Source organism: Arvicanthis niloticus, chromosome 9, assembly GCF_011762505.2.
Source record: "Arvicanthis niloticus isolate mArvNil1 chromosome 9, mArvNil1.pat.X, whole genome shotgun sequence".
Lineage (NCBI taxonomy): Eukaryota > Metazoa > Chordata > Mammalia > Rodentia > Muridae > Arvicanthis > Arvicanthis niloticus.
Genome location: NC_047666.1, coordinates 57827633 through 57850307, shown reverse-complemented (window position 1 = coordinate 57850307; position 22675 = coordinate 57827633). Strand labels below are relative to the sequence as shown.

At 44.2% G+C, this 22675-nt stretch overlaps 1 protein-coding gene across 8 annotated transcripts; it reads right to left on the bottom strand.

Moving 5' to 3' along the window:
• Window positions 1–574: 574 nt before the first annotated feature.
• Window positions 575–20587, bottom strand: Rad52 (RAD52 DNA repair protein). 8 transcript variants are annotated; one of them, XM_076940456.1, is made up of 12 exons: window positions 20205–20587; window positions 12807–12900; window positions 10700–10801; window positions 9835–9928; window positions 9595–9662; window positions 8265–8383; window positions 7476–7551; window positions 4202–4401; window positions 3909–4057; window positions 2824–2898; window positions 1966–2187; window positions 575–957 (listed from the first exon to the last, which is right to left on the bottom strand). In XM_076940456.1, the coding sequence occupies exons 2-12, from the start codon at window positions 12891–12893 to the stop codon at window positions 896–898; spliced, it is 1254 nt and encodes a 417-aa protein (XP_076796571.1). In that variant the 5' UTR covers window positions 12894–12900; window positions 20205–20587; the 3' UTR covers window positions 575–895. The 8 variants fall into 8 exon arrangements, with proteins under 8 accessions (XP_076796571.1, XP_076796570.1, XP_076796569.1 ...); XM_076940455.1 differs by having other exon boundaries at window positions 3909–4060; window positions 20205–20581; XM_076940454.1 differs by having other exon boundaries at window positions 2824–2901; window positions 20205–20581.
• Between the last annotated feature and the right edge of the window lie 2088 nt (window positions 20588–22675).

Below are 22675 nucleotides of genomic sequence, written 5' to 3'. Positions count from 1 at the left end.
TCGAGTTCAATTCCCAGCAACCATATGGATTCTGGTTCCATCCTTCTTTAAAAGAGAGTGATGCAGTAGCTCCCCCAACAACCCATGGTTTTTCACTCAAAGGTTTCAGGCAGAGAAAACAATTCTTTAAAATTTTCCATTGTTCATGTAGTATGAAAAGAATCTGACCCTGGATGTGAAATATGCCTTTGCCAAGTACAGCCATGCAAGAAGCCTGACTACCAGTAATCTCAATTTTAAGTTACACCGGTTCTGCCAGTATTAGTGCTCAAATGTTACTTGATGGCTCAAAAACTGCAGCACTGATAGGAGCCAGGTGTGGTGGCACACACCTTTAATCCCAGCACTCAGGAGGGAGAAGGCAAGTGGATCTCAAGGTAGTTCAAGGTAGTCTGGTCTACAAAGCAAGATCCAGGACTACATGAATAAAATTGTCTTAAAAAAAAAATCCAACACAGTGTTGGGACATCTCTAGATAAAGGGAGGCTACTCCATGGATCCATGTCATCCTGAACTACCACCATGACCTTGTTGATATCACTTAGTGGAAAACATTAAAAACTTGAAGCCAAAGGAAAGGCGAGGTCACACGATTTAATGTAGCTAACAATCAAGCTGGGGCTTGGCGGGCTACATCGTTAAACGAAAAGCAACCTGCAAAGTCCTAGAATCTCAATACGTTGGCTTGGGAGTGAATACTACCGGAGAAGAGGTAATGCATTTATCTGTTGGCCTCCTTCCCATCACAGGGTATGACAACTTTTTTAGTCAGCTTCCTCTACAGTAGGCTCTAAAGTCCTCTAAAGAGTTCAGCATGAAGCAAGGTAGAGCAATTTTGTGACCAAACTGCAGTTTTCCAAAGGCCTTTTGTGAGAATCTAGTATCATCTTGAGCTTCAGGATGGGTCTAGTTTCCTTTTCTTCAGGTCTTGGCTCTTCCTATGAGGTTCAGAGATTTCTGTAGAAGACAATGGTTTAATGGTTTAAATAAAACAGTCTTGACTTTAAAATAAACAGTAATATCCCACACACACGCATACATTTATAGCAGATGTGCAGCTTGGTCTTCATGTGGGTCCCCTGACAACTAGACTAGGGCTTCTGTTGCTTGACATTGGATCCTGATCCTCTTCCCCTAACTGGACTGCCTGGTTGGGCCTCAGTGGGAGAGAATGGACCTAGTCCTGCAGGAAACAGATGTCCCAGGGTGAGGCGGTACCCAAGGGGGGCATCTTTCTATGAGAAGGGAGGCGGTAATGGGGAGAGGGATTTGTTAAGGGTTGAGACTGGGTTGTGATTGGGATGTAATTAGTCATTTCTGGAGTGTATTGGCTAACAACCTTCAGACAACGTAGTGAGAGCACCCCTTGTGTCATCCTCATCACAATGTATCTACCTTTGAGGAAGTGATCTGTAGTCAGGACAAGTAGTGCTTTTTTTTTTTTTTTTTTTTTTTTAACCTTTTGAGACAGGATCTTAATACATATGTATTCCTTACTGGCCTGATTGAACTCAAGGCCTTACAACACACTAGGTAAAATTCATCTTTTATGAGGCATATCTACACTTCATATGGTGCAGGCTGGCCTCAATGGAGATGGCCTCCTACTGAGGCAATGGCATCCTGAGGGCCAGGATTGCAGGCATGTGCTACTGTGTCCTGTTTCCCTCCACCCCCCTTTTTTTTTTTAGTTTTTGTGTGTGGGTGTTTAGCCTGCATGTATATTGATGCACTACTTGCATGCCCAGAGTCCAGAAAAGAAGTATTCAATCTCCTTTGGAACTGACGTCATAGATAGGCGTGAAGCAATACATGAGTACTAAGAATTAAGTCCAGGTCCTCTACAAGAGTAGTGTATACTGTTAACTGCTGAGCCATCTCTCCAGTTTAAGTCAACTTCTTAAAACGAACTAGCACCTTTCCATTTTATAGAATTAAACCCAGAATTGTTGTTCTTCCACACACCTCTGCTACCCAGGACATGCAGATTAGCGCTGCAGGTCTGCAGGTGCCCAAGTCCAGGGTTTTCTTGTGGTTTCTGATGACAATGGATATGTGGGACACTGTCCTGGTTGTTGAGGGTTCCAGTGGCAGAGGTTTGGGGTGGCTCTGCTCTACACAAGGGCTTAATGATGTCCTCTAAGTCTGGAGTAAGGTCCCACATTTCAAAGTTCTCTTCAAGGTTATCTACAAAGGGAACCAGTGTTATTCACAAAGGCTTCCATGTTTTGACAACCATAATGGTGCATGTGGCAGCTAGCAGGAAGTAGGAAGATGGACGATTTTCAGGCCAGACAGTCTTCAGGCCTTGTCTCAGGATTAAAAAAAAAGAAGAAAGAAATTCCATGCTTTGAGCTCCCTCTAATAAATGACAAAATTTAATTCCTACAAACATCCCAAATTGGCCCATTGGTCAGAGAAACATTTATCAGAGCCCCTATCAGTCAATTTGGAGACCTCTTTCCATTTTTATAAAACTTTATGGCACTAAAAATCAGGTGAAAGCCAGAGAGCTGCCTTACCAGGTAACATCACTTGCCACAAAGCTCACTCACGTAAGTTCAAGACCCAGGCACATGGTAAGAAAGAACTGACTACTACATATGTGCCAGAACATACATACATACAAATCAAAAAGTGAGGACTTTTATGGTTCCTTTAAGATGAAATCTACAGGCTGGAGATATAGCTCAATGGTACAGCACTTGCCTAGTGTTGCAAGGTGGGATCAATCCCCAACACTGCACATGACCCCCCAAACTAACATGAATTCTATATCTTCCAAAAAGCACACAATACAATACCTTAAAACCCTTGTATTACCTGGAAAGATGGCTTTCTCCCTGAGTTCTGAGGCTGCAGTTACAGGGGTGCTGTGTTTTGGAGCTGCTGGAAACACTGCTATGGTTTGCACAAAAGACAAAGGATAAGCCAGAGGTCACATGTCAACTCTGGGATTGAGTTTATCCCTCTCTTGCAGAGTGCACCTCTCCTGAGAGAGAACCTTTGACATTTTGTCTGTGGGAGACAAGATCTCTCAAATAGCCCAGGTAGGCCTTGGATTCCTTATAAAGCCAAGATGACCTTCAACACCTCAGTCTACTGGGTAAGAGCAGTGTGCCAGCATGGCAGGTCTGTGGTGTGCAGGGGACAGAACTCGGGAGTGGCACCCTAACCCATTTCCACTTTAATAGCAAAGGCAGAACATTGTTAGGAGCCATCCAGCCCAGTGGCTCTGAGACCAGGGCAGTAGAGCTAGATCCCCACCCCTCCCCAGCCCCACCCCTCAAGCTCCTGCCATGACCCAGAAGCCAAACTTTTAGGATAATTCATTACTCATGATGTGCCCAGAATGGTACATATTTTGATTTTGTTGTCTTCCTTTTTTCCTGCAATAATTTTACTGTGGTGCCAAGGGGTGATAACAGATGCCACACACAACTGTCTCCCACAACCTTTACTCACAAAGCTCTCTGGTCTGGGAATGCTCCATTACAAATATCTGCATAACACCAGAAACATCTGATTCTGTGAAACCTGTGTTTAAATTAAGCTCCTGAGTGAGGAATCTGCCCAAAAGCTCATTCTCTTCCAACTGTGTCTTATATTCATAGCCATCTAAGAGGCAAGTCTCTGAAATCTCAAATACCAGAAAGGGGGCGGGGGGTGTTTGAGACAGGACCTCACTCTGTAGTCAGGCTGGCCTATAACTCACAGATCCATCTGCCTCTGCCTTCCACGTGCTGCAGATTATGTCAATCACAGCCTGCTGACTTTCCTAAAAAGCCCGTTGTCTTTGGAACTGGGAAGGTGCAGGGCAAATTTTAGTATCCTAATTCCATGGGGTCATCAGTCCTACACGCCCTAGTGAGCCATGCCTGGAGTCACAGGACCTCCCTCTCACACACCCTCATGCTTGGCTTCCACCTCTTCGGCAGGTGCATGGCTCTGCCGGTGAGCCTCCATCTGTTCCCGGAACTGCTGCTGTAGCTGCTTCTGCCGTAGCTTCCGGAGCTTCCTCTGGTGAGTGGCATCACTCTCCAAGGTGGTGGCCAGACTGCTGCAAACCAAGTTAACCACAATGGACCCGGCTTGAGTAAGCACACAAACCACTTGCAGGTTTCAAGTGAAGGAGTGGAAATGGACCAAAGCCACACTAGAAGGGGCCAAAGAGGACAGGGAGGGAACCTGAGTCCAGTACCAGGAGCTGCTGCCGTCCTTAGCCCCCTGTAGCTTAATGTTCGAATCATGTGGGTGGTTTGGTCTGCAAGGGGAAGTTGCTTCCTGTGGTTTGGGGGGTCCCAATGCTTCATTCTGTCGGCAGCTGTTATATCTTGCCTGTTCTACAGACGGTTCAAAATCTTCTCTCTTTGTTTTAGTTAAATCCACTTCAAGAGGGAGCTAATAAGAGGAGAAAGAACTATTGAATGCATCCCATGCCCAGTTTTCCTTCCCAGCATGCATAGCTATTCAGACACAGCACTTGATCTCTGACCCCTTCTGTCCTCAAAAAGTGATGGCCATGAGCCACAATTTCCAAATTGGTTAGTTTGTTTTTCAATTGGGTTTCTCTATTTTCTATATTCATGTCAAACTCTTGGGCTAGGCAGCTGGGAATGCAGACATCTGACATCTGAACAAAAGAAAGTCATTTGTATTTCAAACCATTCTATATTAATCAAGTTTTAATAAAAATGAATCTTTACTTTTGATGAAAATAGTATATACAACTGAATTTGAATCTTACTTGCTGATCTGTCCTTGCTGTCTGTTTATACCTTCTTTGCACAGTGACACACATAACCTAAGATCCTAGCACTTTAGGAAGCAGAGGACAGCTGCAAGCTCAAGGATAACCTGGGCTAACCCTTGAGATTGTCTTAGAAGGGAAGAACAGAGGAAGTAAAAGGAAAGAAGAAGGGAGAGAAGGAGAGAGGGAAAAAAGCTGGAATCCTCCAGGTTAGAAATGAAAAGACACGGGGCTGGAGAGATGGCTCAGCCGTTAAAGAGCACTGGCTGCGCTTCCAGAGGTCCTGAGTTCAATTCCCAGCAACCACATGGTGGCTCCCAACCATCTATAATGGGATCCGATGGCCTCTTCTGGTGTGTCAGAAGACAGCTACAGTGTGTGTACCCACATACATGAAATAAATAAATAAATAAATAGATAGATAGATAAATCTTTAAAGAAATAGAAAAGAGTCAAGAGTTAACATATTAAAGGAAAAAAAAAAAAAGACAGACACAGAAAGCAGCACAAAGTCAGAAAGCAACAGAATTCTCCAGTAAACACTGGCATGCTCACAGACTTACACTGGGATTCTGGGACAGAGAATTTAAAGAGCAAAGCAATAAAAAATTGTAATAAAAAGAAAACTGCCAGGTATGGTGGAGCACACCCTTAATTCCACACTCGGGCTGCAGAGGCAGGCCGATCTCTGTGAGCTCCAGACCGGCCACAGCTACACGGTAAGAGCCGGGGTCGATGGCAGATAATAGTAATGAATGTATAATATCTAAAGCAGTTTTCTATGCAACTAGAGTTAAACTGATACCTCTTTAAAACAGAATTATTAACATTAAGATGGTTTATGCAACTACAGTGGAAAGAAAGTATCTTAGAACGCACAAACTGGAAATGGGAAGAATCAAATCAACAGTACAAAAAATTCAAAGCAAAAAGAACCAAGAACAATAAAAGCTATTAAATGTGCAGAAAATTAGCAAAATGAAAGTAGTAATCATCCTATCGGTAATTATTTTAAGTGTAAATGGATTAAATCTTAGTTAAAATGCATGGATCAGGAGTTAGAGAGATGGCTCAGCATATGCTGTTCTTGCAGAGACCTGTGACTGCTTCTCTAGAGCTCTACCTCCTCTGTGTTCGATGGACACCTCATTTATGGTCACACACACCTACATACATAAACGACACACACATAATTAAAACTAACAAAAGTTAAAATTAAAAAAGCAATTTTGATGGGTGAATTACAAAAATCATATCAAATATATGACACCTACAAAGAGCTGAGTCTGAGCCTGGGTGGGGTGGCACATGCCTATAATCCCAACCTTGAAGGAGCCCTTGGGCTCAATGGCCAACCAGTGTAGCCTAACTGATGAGCACCAGGCTCAGTGAGAGACCCTGTCTCAAAATACAAGGTGGAGTAACTAAGACAGCCAGACATGCACTCACAAACATGAACACAGACTCCCACGGGAACAAAGAGTCAACAAACGATGCTGAGAAAGCTAGGTCTTCCCAAACAAAAGGATGAGATATGGTTCATGTCTTACACTAGTCACAAGAACCAGCTCAACATAGGCTAAAGTCCTAAGTGTAGGGTTCCAAACTCTTATGAAAAACAAAACAAACAAACAAAAAAAAAAAAACACAAAAAATGTTTCACAACACTAGATATTTTATCTCTTGATAAAATACCAAAAGAGTCAGGGAGTGTGGCACAGGTCTTTAGTCCCAGCACTCCAAAAGTAGAGGCAGGCAAATGGATCTCCCAAGTACAAGGTCAGCCTGCTCTACAGAGTGAGTTCCAGGACAGCCAGAGAAACCATGTGTCAGAAAAAAAAAAAAATAAATAAATATAATGAAATAAAAATAAACTTAAGACATCCATGGAATGGAAGAAAATATTTGTATGTCTTATTAACAGAAAGGATTTTAATGTTCAGAATATTCAAAATACTACTGTAATTTAACAGCAAAAATACCAGATAATGCATTAAAAATGGCACAGGACTTCAATCTTTAAAAAAAAGAGAGAGAGAAGAGGAGGGGAGGGGAGGGGAGGGGAGGGGAGGAGAGGGGAGGGGAGGGGAGGGGAGGGGAGGGGAGGGAGGGAGGGAGGAGGAGAGGAGAGGAGAGGAGAGGAGAGGAGAGGAGAGGAGAGGAGAGGAGAGGAGAGGAGAGGGAGAAGAGAAATTCCAAAATGGTCAACAATCTTTTGAAACATGAACCAAAGCCATAAAGAGAACAGACTGTACAGTGGGAACTACTATAAATATCAGTATGCAGCTACTCCCCGAAGAAGGCAATGATTGTGTCAGGCAGATACCACCTCTCCCTAGTTAACTGACTCTAGTAGCACCTACTACACACCACACTCCAGAGGCTAGCACTAAGATCCCAGAGGTAGGGAGGCAGTGTCAGAACAGAGGTGTGCACCTCCAACCCACCAGAGCTAAGGGAAGGAAGATGGCCGGTTTGAACATGTATGGCAAACAGCAATGGCAGACGGCTCTGCAATGGTTCTAAGTTCCAGCCACAGCTCTCTGTCCATGAGATGCCATGGAAACCTGGCCAGGACACGCAGGCTAGCATTAACCTTCCAAGTCTGAAATAATCAGTACAGATGCTGCCAAACACTGAGTCTTCACTTCCCCTCTTAGCTAGTACAGTCAAGACATACTGGAGAACCTCACGCTGTGACAGCTAGCTCCTCATTGCAACATACCTGTCGTGGAAGCTTATTTAGTGACTTCAGATAGTCTTTGTCCAGAATGCAGTTTCCAAGTGCATTCCCAAAACTCCTACAGTGGCAAAGGGAGAGTTTAGTTACAACATCTGACTGGCTGTCACAACATAAGGCACAAACGCAAGAGAGGAAACGGACCCTAAGCTTCATCAGTGGTAATGGTACATCTGCCATGCCCCTGGACGCCACTAGCTTCTGAGAACAGAGCAGTGACATGGCACACACATCTCACCAAACCTCCTGCTAATGGCCTCATCTCTAGTGGTGCGGAACTGATGGAGTCTTTGGGAGCTCCGGGCTAGTGGGAAGTTTAGGTCACTGGGCAGGCATCTGGACTCTGGGACTATGGACCACTGGTCTCTTCTGTCTGTTCTCATTTTTGCTTCTCCACCATGATGCATGCTCACCCTTGCCCCAGATCCACAGCAAGAAGGCCAGTCAATCCTGGGTTAAGCCCTCTCAAAGTGGAGCCAATCTAAACCTGAGTCACTATATTCAGCCAACTGTTTTTAAGAACTGATCGATGACTTGGCACCTGAAAAGCTCTAAGCCTTGCCTGGGAGGGAAGGGAGAACCCAAAACTGATAATAGCATGGTCTGAATCGAGCCATTTATTCACTGGAAAGTCCCTAAGAGAGCAGGAAAACATGAGATCAGGATGAACTGAGACATCTTTCCCACGCTATTTAGATTTCTGACCCAAATGAATGTGCCACTTCCTCAGAAACAAGATCTGAAATGAGGTGGTGGATCCTGCTCCCTCCTTACCTGAGTGCCCGCTTCAGCCCGTCAGTCACAGCCTCCTTTCTGGCCTTCTCCAATGACAAGGCCTTTGACCTGAGGCCCTCGCTAACTCCATAGCCCACGTCCTCATGATAGGAACCATCCTGAGGAAGAAGGGGTAGGAAGCTATAGCTCTGCCCTTGGCTGCCCAGCCTCTTCTCTGACCAACAGCACTCAAAAGAAAGGAAAAATAAACAAACCACACAGCATCTGTGGAATCAGGACATTGCTGAAGAGGTCACCTCATACAGTTTACGATATCAATTTCTAGAAGTGCTGTCTGGAGCTGCCTGGAAAGATGCCTATGCTCAGTGCCAAATCTTTAATATTTAAAGCTTTAAGGTCAGTAGAAATTAAAGAAAAAATCATTTATTTTTACACACACATACAAACATATGTGTACACACAGAGGTGTGGAAGTGCAATGGGGCTATAAAAAGAACTTCCAAGCATAGATATAGTGGAACAACAGTAGCAGGAAATATGACCTGAGACCAGAGACAAAAACATCGTGGCAGTTCTGTGATAAAAGCACAGCTTAGCCAGACATGGCAGCAAGCCCTTGTAATCCCAGGACTCAAGGTCAGAGGCAAGAAGATGGCCAGTTTAAGCGTGTCCTAGGCTATATACTGAGACCTTTTCTATAGCTCTCTATAACATTAAATATAAAAAGTTAGTGGGCCTTAAGTAGCCCATGCCTGTCATCTCAGTATGCAAGAGGCAGAAGGAAGACTGAGTTGCAGACACCCAGAGGCCGAGACAGTCAGACCATCTAACGCGTGCTTCTCACCCCACTATGCTGCGACACTTTAACACAGTTTCTCATGCTGTGTGACCCCCCCACCACAAAATAGTTTTTCTTGCAACTTCATAACCATAATTTTACTAATGTTATGAACTGTAACGTAAATCTCTGCAATAGTCTTAGGTAACCCCCGTGAAAAGGTCGTTCAACCTCCAAAGAGGTCACCACCGGCAGGTTGAGAACTGCTGGTCTAAACTGAGCTAAGGGGTATGGGACACAGCATTGCTTCAAACAAATGATAGCATCTAATCCCCTATGAAACTTAGGTTCTGTTGTTACATTATAGAGATTTTTAATTGTCAAGTCTTTCTCACACACACACACACACACACACACACACACAAAACTTAAGATACAACCTTTTTACACTGTTTTGAGGGACAGAGCAAGGACGTTTGAATACTGCCGTCCTAGACGCCCTGGCTAAGACACACCCTAGGTCTCCACTCTAGACACCCTCCCCACTGTCTACTCGGTCCTCCCAGGAGGTAGTGGCACCCCACCCCTCACCTTTAACTGCACTTTTACGAATGCACAGACTCCCACGTAGAACTTGCCATTGTTGAGGTCAACAAAATCTAGGAATGGGAAAGAGAAGCAGTTGGAGAGATACTAACCCTGTGCCTCATCCACGTGCCTCAGCTGTCAATCAAACCCCCCTGCCTGTCCTAACTCACTGGACCCTGTTGAACACAAGTGGAGCAGTTATGCAGGAGGAACATGAGACAGTCAGCACACACAGAAACATACCCACATTCTGCTGGGTGATGGAGTGTGCCCAGCCATTGTAACCGAACATCTCATTGGCCAGATTAATCACCCGATGACCTTCAATATAACACACCTAGAAAATAAAATTTTTAAGAAAAAAAAGGTTAAAATGTCTTTCGCATTTTTAAATGTGAATGAAAGTCATTTATTCTTCATGTGGGTATTTTGGGGTTTTGTTTTGTTGGTTTTTGGGTTTTGTGGCAAAACCTCCATTCCACAAGAAGCTTTAGAGCAAGTATTTCAGAGAGTTTTGGAAAAATCAAACCAGAACTACAAAGGGACCAGACTCAGGAAAAAAAATATCAAGCTGACATATGACATGTTTTATAGAAGACCAAAACCATACACAGCACTTTAGCATGGGTAGCTGGGTGTACAAAACATGCTTTGTAGGCAGGAGGCCAGTTCTCTATCCTAGCACCAAAAGAAGGTTGTTAAAACTTAAAGCAAAACCTGGCGTGATGGTACACTTTAATCCCAGCACTCAGGAGGCTGAGGCAGGTAGATCTCTGTGAAGGCAGCCTGGTCTACAGAGTGAGTTTAAAGGCAACCAGGGCTACATAGAAAGACCCTGTGTAAAAAAACAAAAATTAATAAATAAAATTGGAAGCAAGTGGCAATGGGAACATTTTTAAAGATAAAGTAAAAATCTCAACATGGAATCTTAAGAGAGTACTTGTTTAGGCCACTGCAGATGACACTGAAGGCTGGACCCACCCATTTTAGAGGCACTAGAAAGCCTCTAGTAACAGCAACCAAGGGCCTCTGAATCCATGAAATCTAGTAAAACCAAAAGGCAGGATCTTCTGTCAACCACTAGATACATGCCAAAGACTCAACTTACCTTCTGTCCTCCTCCAGCCATGCGGCTGCTAATGTACTCTGGACCCAGCCTCTGTCTCAGAGCTTTCTGGATGGCCTGGTATTCATCTGCTGTGTACTGGTTCTATAATCCAGAAGGAAATCAAATTGCTATGTGCGCCATTTCTCCCACAGTGAAGCCCTCTCTGAGTTTCCAGACACAACATCTCTTCCCACTGGTAAATACTGAGAGGAGCTGAGCAGGTCAGCAGCAGGAGAGCACCCGCCTAGCAGGCATGAGGCTCAGGTTCCATCCACAGCCCAGGGGGGAAATTAGGCATTCACGTATACATGAATCAAAGCATTGCATGATGCCTTATACAAAGCCTAACTTTATGCACTCATTAAAAACTGCTTTAAATGGATGTGAACTGGAGACTAAATAGATCACAGTAGTAGGAGAAACCTACCTCTATTAGTCTACACAGAAACAGCAATAAAATGACTCTTACTGATACATTACTATATCCATAGATCCATGCATCGTTCAATCCTCCTCACAGATACACGAGACAATGTGAGAAGAGTAAGGGACCTTGACACACTCAACCCTAAATGGATTGTCTTCATCAAACCTCTCCCTCACGGCTCAGGATCTATGCAGAAGAGGAGGAAGAAAGACTCTAAGAGCCAGAGAGGATTCTAAGCAACAGTGCCTTCCAGACACAAGAGGACACTCACACACGCACAGACTGTAGCTGCACACAGAGACATGCAGAGGTTCAAACCAGACCAAATCTCAGCATTGAAAAGGGGAAGTGGATGCCAAGTCCTACCCTAGCTAAGAAGCTACTAACCATGGCTATTTACAATTGCTACCTGTTGGGAAGGGAAGATCAGGGGTGTCTGATCTGTCAAGGCCTGTCACTGGTGTGTCAACCACACTCCTGGGGGCAGGGCATATTGAGAAGAGGTTGACCAATGTAAAACAACTCCATGGGGTTTTGGGGTTTTTTGGTTTTTTGTTTTGTTTTGTTTTTGGGTTTTTTGTTTTGTTTTGTTTTTTTGGTTTTTTTTGCCTTTTTGTTTTATGTTTGGTATTTTTTTGTCTTATTAATTTTGTTTTGATTTTTGTTTTTGTTTTTTCCCCATTTGGAGGGATTTGTTTTGATTTTAGAGAGAGAAGGAACTTAAAGCAAGGTAGGGAGGGAGGTGGAAATACTTGGAAGGAGTTAAACATGGTCAGATTATATTACTGTAAGAATAAAAAAAAATTTAAGCTGGACATAATGGCAGATACTTTTAATTCTAGTACTTGGGAGCCAGAGGCAGGTAGATCTCAGTGAATTTGAGACCAGCCTGGTCTACATAGTGAGTTCCAGGACAGCCAGGACTATGTAGAAAAACCCTGTCTCAAAAAAACAAAAATAAACAAAAAATTAATATAAAGATATTACTTTAAAGTACTAAGAACCTGGGCCGGAGAGATGGCTCAGTTATAAGTATTTGCAGCTCTTCCAGCAAGACCAGAGCTCAGTTCCCAGCACCCACATCAGGTGACTCATAGCCAACTATAATTTCAGCTCCAGGTGATTTGACACCCTCTTCACACACATCCTAAACACCATACATTCAAATAGGGTGAGCACAAAAAATTTACACCTAAATGAAATCCCTTGTACTGTTTTTTTTAATTTTTGTATTACATTTCTAAATGTGTTTATTTTGCAAATGCATGTGTAGGCACAGTGTCACAGTGTATAGTGGGCTCAAAGGACAACTTGCAGGAGTCAGTTCTCTCCACCATGTAAGTCCTCAGGTCATCAGGGTGACAGGAGGTGCCTTTGTCTGCTGCTCTGCTTCACTGGCCCTATCACTAGTCTTTTGCTGCAAAGTTCACAAATACACTTAGATAATAAAGACCTTAAAACAAAAGGACAAACTCCTACACCATGCTGGGGATACAGCAACTCAGTAGTAGAGCACTGAGTTCAATCCTCAGTAATGCAGAATAAAACAGCCAAGACCCTGAAGTACTGCATCCAAAGGAAACAGGGAACCAGTAACTAGCTTACACACGATGACAGTAGCATTTCAGCCTAACATTCCTTACTTACGCTCCTTCTATAAGGGATAAAGCAACCAGTTACCTGTCCAAAGAGGAGCACAGACTTCCCACCAACAAAGGGAGGATGGTTGTTACACCCTCCGTGGACTGCTTCTTCAGCCTCAGCCATGTTGACTCTGTTTAAATAAAACATTAAAACAAAGTTCAAAGAATGCTAAAGGAAAAACAAAGGGAGGGCCTCTATCCCAAATCAGATAAAGCATTTACTTAAGGGACAAAGCCTCTCAGGAGTCAGCGAGGGTCTACCCAGATACAGACAAACCTATAGTTGTTCCCACTTTCAGTTGACACATTTACTATTATGGGCTAGGAAAGGTGAGTATTTACACTGAGAGCATATTGTGCTGTACCAGTATTACAAACTCTTGCTGTGGAGGCAGTCGATGGTGGCACACACCTTATTCCTAGTGTTCAGAAGGCAGAGGTGGACAACCTCTGTCTCAAAAAAAACAAAACAAAACAAAATGAAATTCTTGCTACAGGGACACAGTCACTTTACTGCTACCTAAGAGTAAGTACAACAGTAACAGATGTTAAACAGCTTGTCTCTGGCAATCATTTCACAGTGTATGCTGTATATATATCAAACCATCTTTGTAGCTTGGTCTGAGGCAAATGCCTACAGGTTCAACTGCTTAGAAGGCTGAATCAGAAGGCCCACTGCAGCCCAGGATCTGGAGTCGGTTGGACAACATAGTCATCTCAAAACAACAGTTATCAAACTAACCTTATAAAGCTAGAGGGAATAAGAGGCTATTTTGAGAGAAGGCCTAACTCTGTAGCTCTGGCTAGCCTGAAATTCACTATGTATATCAGGGCAGCCTTAAACTTGTGGCTATCCTGCAGCCCCTCCTTCCTGAGAGCTGGGATTAAAGGTGTATGTTGCCAGGCCCAATCTGGGAACCCATGTTTTTACATTAAAAACTAAATCACAACTATCTAGCATACGGGCAATGTAACTCTGGTCTCTAGGGGTTTAAACTGGAAATGTAGCCACAATAACTCAACTGTTTTCCAAGAATCGCTCTAGTTAGAGGGAGAACAGAAGAAAGAAAACAAGCCAGGTGTGGTGGTCCACATTGGAGAGCTAGCTACCAAGTACATCAAGATTTCACCAGGCAGTGGTGGTGCACGCCTTTAATCCCAACACTTGGGAGGCAGAGGCAGGCAGATTTCTGAGTTCAGGCCAACCTGGTCTACATAGAATTCCAGGACAGCCAGGGCTACACACAGAAACGCTGTCTTAAAAAACAAAACAAAACAAACAAAACCAAAAAGATCTCATCAGAGGAAAAACAGAGGAAGAGCAAGAGGAAAGGAAAGGGAAAGAAAGGAGACCTGGGATAGCCAGGGTGGGCAATATAGTATACTCTGACAGGAACAGTATCACCTTAAACCAGACTAGACTCTGAACCAGCAGCTGGGAAACTTGTAAAAAATGCAAATTCTTAGACTTCTCCTCAGGCTGCTGAAGCAAAACCGCCTCAGTACAGACTGAGAACATTGTCTGCTTCAAGATGCCTGCTCTACAGCTCCACACATGCTCACTGTTCTTGAAAACCCAGAGTCAACCCGTTAGAGATAGAACCAAGAACCACACACAACTCAATATCTATCAGAGCAAAGGACTCCACACGACACTACAGCACCTGTTTCAGCTCTAGAACTGGAGCAGGAGGCAGAAGCATTTTCTGAGGTCCCTATGACACAGAGAGATTGAGCCTAGCCTGAGATATATGAGACCCTATCTCAAATCTCCACCTCCCACATACACACCCCAAAATAAAGAAACTTCTAGAACTACTCCAGTGCTCAAATGTATGTGTGTGTGTGTTGGTCAGGATATTTAGCCATAGAAATAGTTTCACTCTATAAAACTAGACACTGGACTAAAAAAAAATTAGGACTCCCCCCCCGCCCCCCCCTGCGTGGCTGCTTTTCCAGAGAACCCCAGTTTGGTTCCCAGCACACACACAGTGGCTCACAACCACCCATAACTCTAGTTTCAAAGGAGCCAACATCATCTTCTAGTTTCCATGGCTACTACACACATATGGTGCACAGACATGCATACAGGCAAAACACTCATACCCATGCAATAAAAATAAACCTTTTTTAAAAAGGAAGACTACAGATGAATAGAAAGTAAAAATTGAATGGATCCCACTACCAAGAAACAGCCCCATCCTCTTCTGTATGTACACATATGTGTACACTGGAGGAAACCTGACATCTCTCCCTTCCAGCATGCACACAGTTGTTAAAGAAGAATCCACACACACCAGGCAGCACCTCACAGGATCCTGGTCACACCATTTTCTTCATCCCAGCATCAGTGGCTAACCAAATACACATGGCTCTTAGCACAACACACGGGCACAGGCTGCAACACCTCTGACTGACGCATACTGCAGGCTTCCACTTCCTACCCTTGACCACTCTCTTGCCTTTGAGGTACAAGATAATACCTGATGCTCTCCCAAGCACAACCTGGAAAGCTAAGAAGTTGGTGTACCACAGGGCAAGCCATTCTGCAAAGAAACATGGAAGCTGGAGGTGAGAGGGTATAAATTCTTGTTCTTCCTGGATGGAGTATCCTATTGTACACACCCTCCTGGGAAACACTCTCAGGAGGTCTCACAATCAGCTGTATCTCTAAAGAAGGATGGCCAAGCAAGAAAAGCACCTCTGACTGACAGACTTGGTCTTTTTCCTCTTCTGTTTTCCCACACCCCTGCTTCCTGAACTATATCCTTCCTGAAGATCTGAGTGCACACTCAAGCTCTGTGCAGGGGCATAGCAGCAGGTACCATAGACGCTGCCTGCTGGCCCCTCAGCTCTTTCACATGGCACACCCTGACCTTATTTCCAAATGCCAACACCTGCATCTCTTTATCTGAGAGGTTCTTTGGCATTAGTTCCTATTTTGTATGACAAGCTAGCGTGCCAGACAGCCAGACAGCTGCCACCACATGCAGCAGCCTCAGAGGGAGGTGGTGGTCAAACATCCTTTCCTAAGATGCAAAGTTGTCTCCTCACAGGCAGTAACTGCCTAGAACCCCACCGAATATTGAACCACACAAATAAGTAAGAGTCCAGAGTACAGTACTCACTAGCTGTGAGTGAGAAAAGGATTAAAGAAACAGGGCTGGCCATGTGCAGTGCCTACCACACACAAAGCCCTGAGTCTGATCTCCAGCACTGCATAAACTAGGCATAATGCTGCAGGCCTGGAGTCCCAGCTCTTAGGAAGTGAAGGCAGAAGGATTAGTTCAAGGCTCTTCTCAGCTACATTGTGAGTTTGAGGCTAGCCTGGGCTACATAAGACCCTGTCTCAAAAAAAAAAAAAAAAGGGAAACAAGGACTCAGCATGGAGGCAGGGTAGGAAGCATAAGCAAAGAGATCCATTCATGTCTCAGTCCTGGGGTGGGGTCAGGGACAAAACAAGTAAAATGTTTTATTATTATTATTATTATTATTATTATTATTATTATTATTATTCTTTTCCATCTCCTCATTACCTAAAAGCATTTCTAGAAACTTGTGGAAAGAAGGAGGAGGAACAGAAAATGAGACGTTGTCACTGGAAGAAGTTTGACCTTTCTCCCTCCCAGCAACTCTTCTCATCTTCTCAAAGCAGCAGCAATGTTTATAAAGAACCCACAAAGTGTCAACCCATTTCTCCAGCTTGAAGAGAGTAACGGGAAATCTTAAGGCAAGGAAGACTAAGGTCATACTTCTTCCCCACAAGGCCGTTTTCAACAGTGAATGGTACAGGTCAGTCACCGACCCCTATCACAACAGCCCAGAGAGGAGTGAGAAAAAGATCCACCAGGACAATGGAAAAAAAGGATGAAGTATGTATCACAGGGGAAGAAAGGGTAAGATCTGGGCAGACAAAATGGCTCAGAAGGTAAGGGTGCTTGCCATCAAGTCTGACAATCAGAGTTCAATCCTGGGGACCCATGGTGAAATAAAGATGCTTCTGCACACTGTCCTCTGGCCTCCACATAGCACTCAACCAAGCCCCACAAGAAATAATTAAAAGCAACTTAAAAAAAAAAAAATCCACACTAGACTTTTTGCTACTGAATCATGGAAGTGGTTATACAATCAACTCCCATTATTCATGGCAGATATGTAAAGACCCAGCCTTCTTCCATCTTGGGCTTTAAAGCCATCTTATAGTAAAGACAAACTAGATTCATTCCTGTTCACAATTAAACCTGTTTCTCAAGGACTGGGCTATGTCCCACCTGCAACCTTAACTACAAATGGTTCTGTATTGCATGTTTCAGGAATGGTAATCATGTCTTTGTTTCAAAAAGTTAATAACTATCTTGCAATCCACAAGATATCTTTTATTGCAAAGGGGTTGCTATGGCTACTGGTTATTATTGCTACCTTGTTATGCCCACCTTGCAACCATGTCTTTGTTTCAGGAGGTCTTTAGGACTAACTTGTTATGTTTTGTTCTGCCCCTGTAACCCTGCCTATTTTGCCCAATTGCCGCATTTGAAACCCCCTAACCCTGAGCTATAAAAATAAGTCTTATCTTCCTCACATCCAATGCTGACCTCTCCAACCCTGCCTTAGGTGGAGGCAGCCCATGTATACAAATAAAAATTATTTTCATTAATTGCTTGCTTTAATTAATTTTCCCATGATGATGTGAGTCAGTGGTCTTTCTCCTCCCATCTTTGGGATTAACATATGGGACATTTGTTTGTTTGAGTTGGGGTCTCATTCAGTCTGCCCTGGAACTCACTGTGTACCCACTCCCTGTCTTCTCAGTCCAACTCATATATTGTACAATGTTCTGCTATCAGAATAAACCAAAGCTGCACAAAAGGAAGGCCTTGTCCAGAAAGCGGCAAGCCCACAGCCTTCTGGTAGCAGGTGACAGGATCTCCTGTCCCTTCCCAGGTGACTTTGGTTGGTGTATCTTACATATTGAAGTTGTTCCTGTGGGGGAGTGTTAGGAGTGGAACGACAAGGATAGCAATCCTGCTTCATATTCAAATTGCCATCACCCAAACCCTGCTTGCCTACGTGAGAAATGAAGTTGGTTGGCGCTGTTCTGTACTTAAATTTTGAAAATAATGAACTTACCTGGTCTGTTTGGTCTCCTCATTTCATCACAGCATACATCTAAATTATAGATGAAAATGTCACTCAGAGCTGGGCAAGGTGGCCCACAAGTTTAATCCCAGCACTTGGGAGGCAGAGGCAGGCAGATCTCTGAGTTCTGGGACAGCCAAGGCTACCAAAAAAGAATGCAAGCCCAGTCTGATGTCCCTCACTTTTAATCCCAGCACTCTGAGGCAGCCTGACCTGTATCTAATTAATTAATTAATTAATTAAAAAGTATGAAAAGAGGAAAGGAAGTTGCCAAAGCGTCCTTAATTATAGATAGTGTGCTTTTATACATGAGACCCTAAAGACAGCCAACAGCAAAGTCTTAGAGCTGACAGTCACTTGAATGAAGTACCAGAAAGCAAAATTAATACACAAAAACCATTAGGCTCCATATATACCAATGACAAACACAATTGTGTTACAATTACCACAATAAACAAACTATCAACCCAGCCAAAGAAATGACTTTTTGGGGGGCTGCAGGGGGATGGGGTGCTCTGTGTAGCCCTGGCTGTTCTGGAACTTACTCTGTCGACCATGTTGGTCTGGAACTCACGGAAATCCACCTGCCTCTGTCTCCTGAGTGCTGGAATTAAAGGTATATACCACCACACCCAGCTAACATTTTTTTTTTTTTTTAAACTATTTATGTGCATTGGTGGTTTGTCTGCATATATGTCTACATGAGGGTGCTGGATCCTCTGCAATTGAAGTTATAGACATGTGGGTGCTGGGAATTGAACTCCGGTCTTCTGAAAGAAGAGCCACTGCTCTTAACCACTGAGCCATTTCTCCAGCCCACATTTTTTTTTAAAGATTAAAAATTTTGAGTCTTGGGGCTGGAGAGATGGCTCAGTGGTTAAGAGCACTGACTGCTCTTCCAGAGGTCCTGAGTTCAATTCCCAGCAACCACATGGTGGCTCCCAACCATCTGTAATGGGATCCGATGTCCTCTTCTGTTGTGTCTGAAGATAGCTACGGTGTACTCACCTACATAAAATAAATAAATAAATAAAATCTTAAAGAAAGAAAGAAAGAAATTAACTCTGAGTCTTTAAAAAAAAAAAAAGCATTTACTGTTTGTATTATACAAGTATAGATGTTTTGCCTGCATGCTTATCTGTGCACAAGTGTGCCTGGTGCCTCCAAGTCCCTTATAACTAGAGTTATAGACAGTTGTAAGCCACCATATGAGTGCTGGGAGTTGAACCCAGGTCCTTGGGGGAGAGCAGCCCATGCTCCTATCAACTGAGTCGTCTTTCCTGCCTCGATGTTTTTTAAATAAAATATAAGCACACCATTTCCTCTCTCTCTCCTCATATCCCCGTCTCAATTTCATAGCCTTTTCCTGTTTTGTTTTACACAGACAACACAGAGATACAGATATGAATATAAAAATACAACCCTAAGTTTGTTTAATGTAGCATGTACATGTATGATTTTAGGGCTGATCACTTGATACTGGATAATGCGTTAGGGGTTCATCTCTGGGAAAACGGATTCTCCCTTTCTCAGCAGTCACTGTGTGTAGCTCTTCATCTAGATCTCCTCCCCACCCAAGCTGGCAAGTCAGTTGGTGCTGTAATTGTCCAGCAATACTGAGATGTCATGGGTGTATCGGAATCGGCCTAGATGGCCATCAACTTAATCAACAGATGGATAATTCAAACTAGATACACACGACGGACGTTTATTCTGATCCTACCCAAACACACACAAAAAAATTCTGTGTTATTTCACATAAGTGAAACAAGACAGGTTCACTGACAAAGTAGAAGGGGTCCTAGGATGAAGAAAAAAGTGGGAAGGAGCGCTAACTGTGGCTTCAGGATTTATTTAGGAGTGATGAAAATGTTGTGGAATTCGATGGTGCTAGGGGTTGCACAACCCCCAAAACATATAAGTAACGAGAAAACTGTACACCTCTAAGAAGTGAATTTAAACGTACTAACTAACGCACGCCTCATTTTTCAAAGTCCGGAAACGCTACCCTGAATGCCAAATTCCTCGAGTCCACAGTTTCTTCTCAACCCCACCCACCCCCTCGGACTTTGCCCTGTCTCAGTCCTGTTAACAGTCAGCGTGCCTGTCGCACAGTGCAGAGAACCGCCACCACCGCCCGGGCTCCCCTCCCTAGCACACAGTCAGCACCCCGGACCCGGCTTCCCTAATTGAGACACCCCCGTGAAGGGCGTGCCCAGCAGCTGCCCGAGTCCGAAGGGCCCCACGCTCCGCGACCCCACTGGAACCACCCCAGCGAGGACCGTCCTCACTCACGCGCCTTGGAACGCCGTGCACACAAGAGCTCGGTCCCGGGAGCCGGGAAGCCGGAGGGGGGCCCTCGCTCTGGCGAGGTGGAGAAGCAAGCACAGGGAACGCTGGGAAGAAGGTCCCCGACCAAGGAATAACAGCAGGAGGAGCCGTAAGTCAAGTCAGAGGCGATGAGTGCCACAAAGCAAGCTGTCGCAAATCATGTCGCGAGCTGGAGGCCGCCGAGGATTCTGCACCCTGAGCCGCTCGCTCTCTGTTATTTCTCCGCTTGCAGCAATCAGCCTTCCTATAGCCGGGGTCGACTTGGAGCCGCGGCACCTCCACTGCCTCGGCAGTCATTGCTCTCTCTTCAAGAATGCGGCTTCTTCCAAGCCCTCCGAGGCTTACTCTTCGCCTTCCATCCGGTTTCCGTAGGCGACCTGCGAGGGTACCTGGTGTGACCCGGCTGGGTGACACCCGGAGCCAACCTCACCGTAGTGCGCTTTTAAACTCTGAGACCTTGGCAGCCAGAAGGATTTCCCCTGAAATTCCACCAGAACTAACTAGGCAGTTATATCTTGACATCTCTGGAGCGCAAAAACAACAACAACAAAAAAAAAAAAAAAACAAAAACCAAAACCAGACTTTAGTCATCACTCAAGTTAAACACAGACCGATCCCAGTTTATTATAGTTTCTGTTTTACAACAGATCTACGTCTCCAATGTGTAGTTTATATACTGAGAACTTTTTTTTTTAATGGTCAGGCCTTCAGATTGTTACCATTTAACCAATTCATTATATGGCCACTCTCTCCAGGATCTTCTGTGTCTTCCTGGATGATTGACTTAATTAGTCTTCCCAGAAATACGGAGTCAGATGCATTGTAGGGCCCAAACCGACAAGACCAAGATAACAGGACACTGACAACAACTACAAGAGGAACTCAGCAGTTTCTGGAATTAGCTGGGGTCACTCCACTTGTCCATTACTTGCACAAAAAGAAAAGAATCTTTGTCCCAGCAGTGGTGGTCCACGCCTTTAATTCCAGCACTCAGGAGGCAGAGGCACGCACATCTCTTGAGTTCGAAGATGCCAACCTGGTCTGCAGAGTGAGTTCTAGGACACCCAGGGCTACACAGAGAAACCCTGTCTCAAAGAAAAGAAAAATATCTTTTTGAAACTGTGCTACTGGCTGATGTACCAAATTTGTCAATCCTGGTAGCACAGGCCTGTACTGGGGAAGCTGAAACCGGAAAATCCCAAATTCAAGAATGGCCTGGGCTTAAAACCTGTCTAAGTAAAAAGAGGATTGGCAGTCTAGCTTAGGAGTAGGACTCTTGCCTATCATGTCTGAAATAGTGGCCTCAATCCCAAAGGCAGGGGAGGAGAGCCTGAGCATGGTGGCCACAGAGATGGCTCCACCGTTTAAGAGCACAGTGCTATTTCAGAGAACCTGAGTTAGGTTTCCCACACCCAAATCAGGCCACTCACGACTACCTGTAACTACAGTTCAAGGGGACCCAGTGCTCTCTTCTGGCCTCTGAAGGTACTGTACACATATGGCACTCATTCACCCAGACACACAAGACATGTATACATATAAACAAAAACAAATCTTTTTTAAAAAAGTGAAGACGCAGCACAAGATGGTGCACACAACTATCTGTGACTCCAGGTCCAGGGGCTCTGATGCTTGCTTCTGGCATTCTCAGGCACATAGTGCATACATCCATGCAGGCAAAATATTCATACCCATATATCTAAAAAAAAAAAAAAAAGAATAGGGAGGAAGGGGCTACTTTACCTAGCCCAGTGAATCAACAAAAAGCTTCCCCCTTTCTCTAGTCAGAGAGCAGTCAGTGTTGCCTCTCTTTGTCGCCAGCCAAACTCAGACAATTCATTTCCAAGTTCCAATAAAGCCTTGCCATCTGTTGGCAAAGTTTGGCTAGGGTTCCTTTTTTTTTTTTTTCCATTTCCCTGACAAATAATCTCATCTCTGTTGACACAGCTCACACTTCTGTTTTCTTCCGGGTCTTACTTGATAGTCCAGGCTGGCCTTGTAATCATTGTGTAGCTAAGAATGAGCCTGAACTGTTTACTGACCCTTCTGGCTTCAGTTGCCAAGTCCTAGAGTAAGAGGCATCCCTGCTTTATTCCTGTGAGGACTGGACACAGTACTTCAGGCATGCCAGGCAAGCCTGTACCAACTGCATCTCCACTCCTTGTGTGTGTGTTGGGTTTAGTTTTGCACATATAGTGTGAGTGCACCCACACATGCAGGTGGTCAAGTACAACTTGGTGGAAATGGGTGTCTCCTTCCATCATGTGGATTCTGGGAGCAAACTCAGGTGGTCAGGCTTGGCAGCAAACACAGTAATCCGCAGAGCCATCTTGCAAGGCATGTGTTTGTTTGTGTGTTTATTGGTCTGTTTGTTTAATGACAATTCTAACAAGATTGTAAGATAGTAGTTCCCCATGGTTTTCATTAGCATCTTCTTTC

Coding starts and splice junctions, on each gene's coding strand:
- Rad52 (XM_034512232.2), bottom strand. CDS start 12,893: ATGGCTGAGGCTGAAGAAGCAGTCCACGGAGGGTGTAACAACCATCCT. Junction 4,402..7,475: donor TAAATAAGCTTCCACGACAG/GTATGTTGCAAT, acceptor TCCTCTTATTAG/CTCCCTCTTGAAGTGGATTT. Junction 2,902..3,908: donor GGTGGAAGCCAAGCATGAGG/GTGTGTGAGAGG, acceptor TGCAAACCATAG/CAGTGTTTCCAGCAGCTCCA.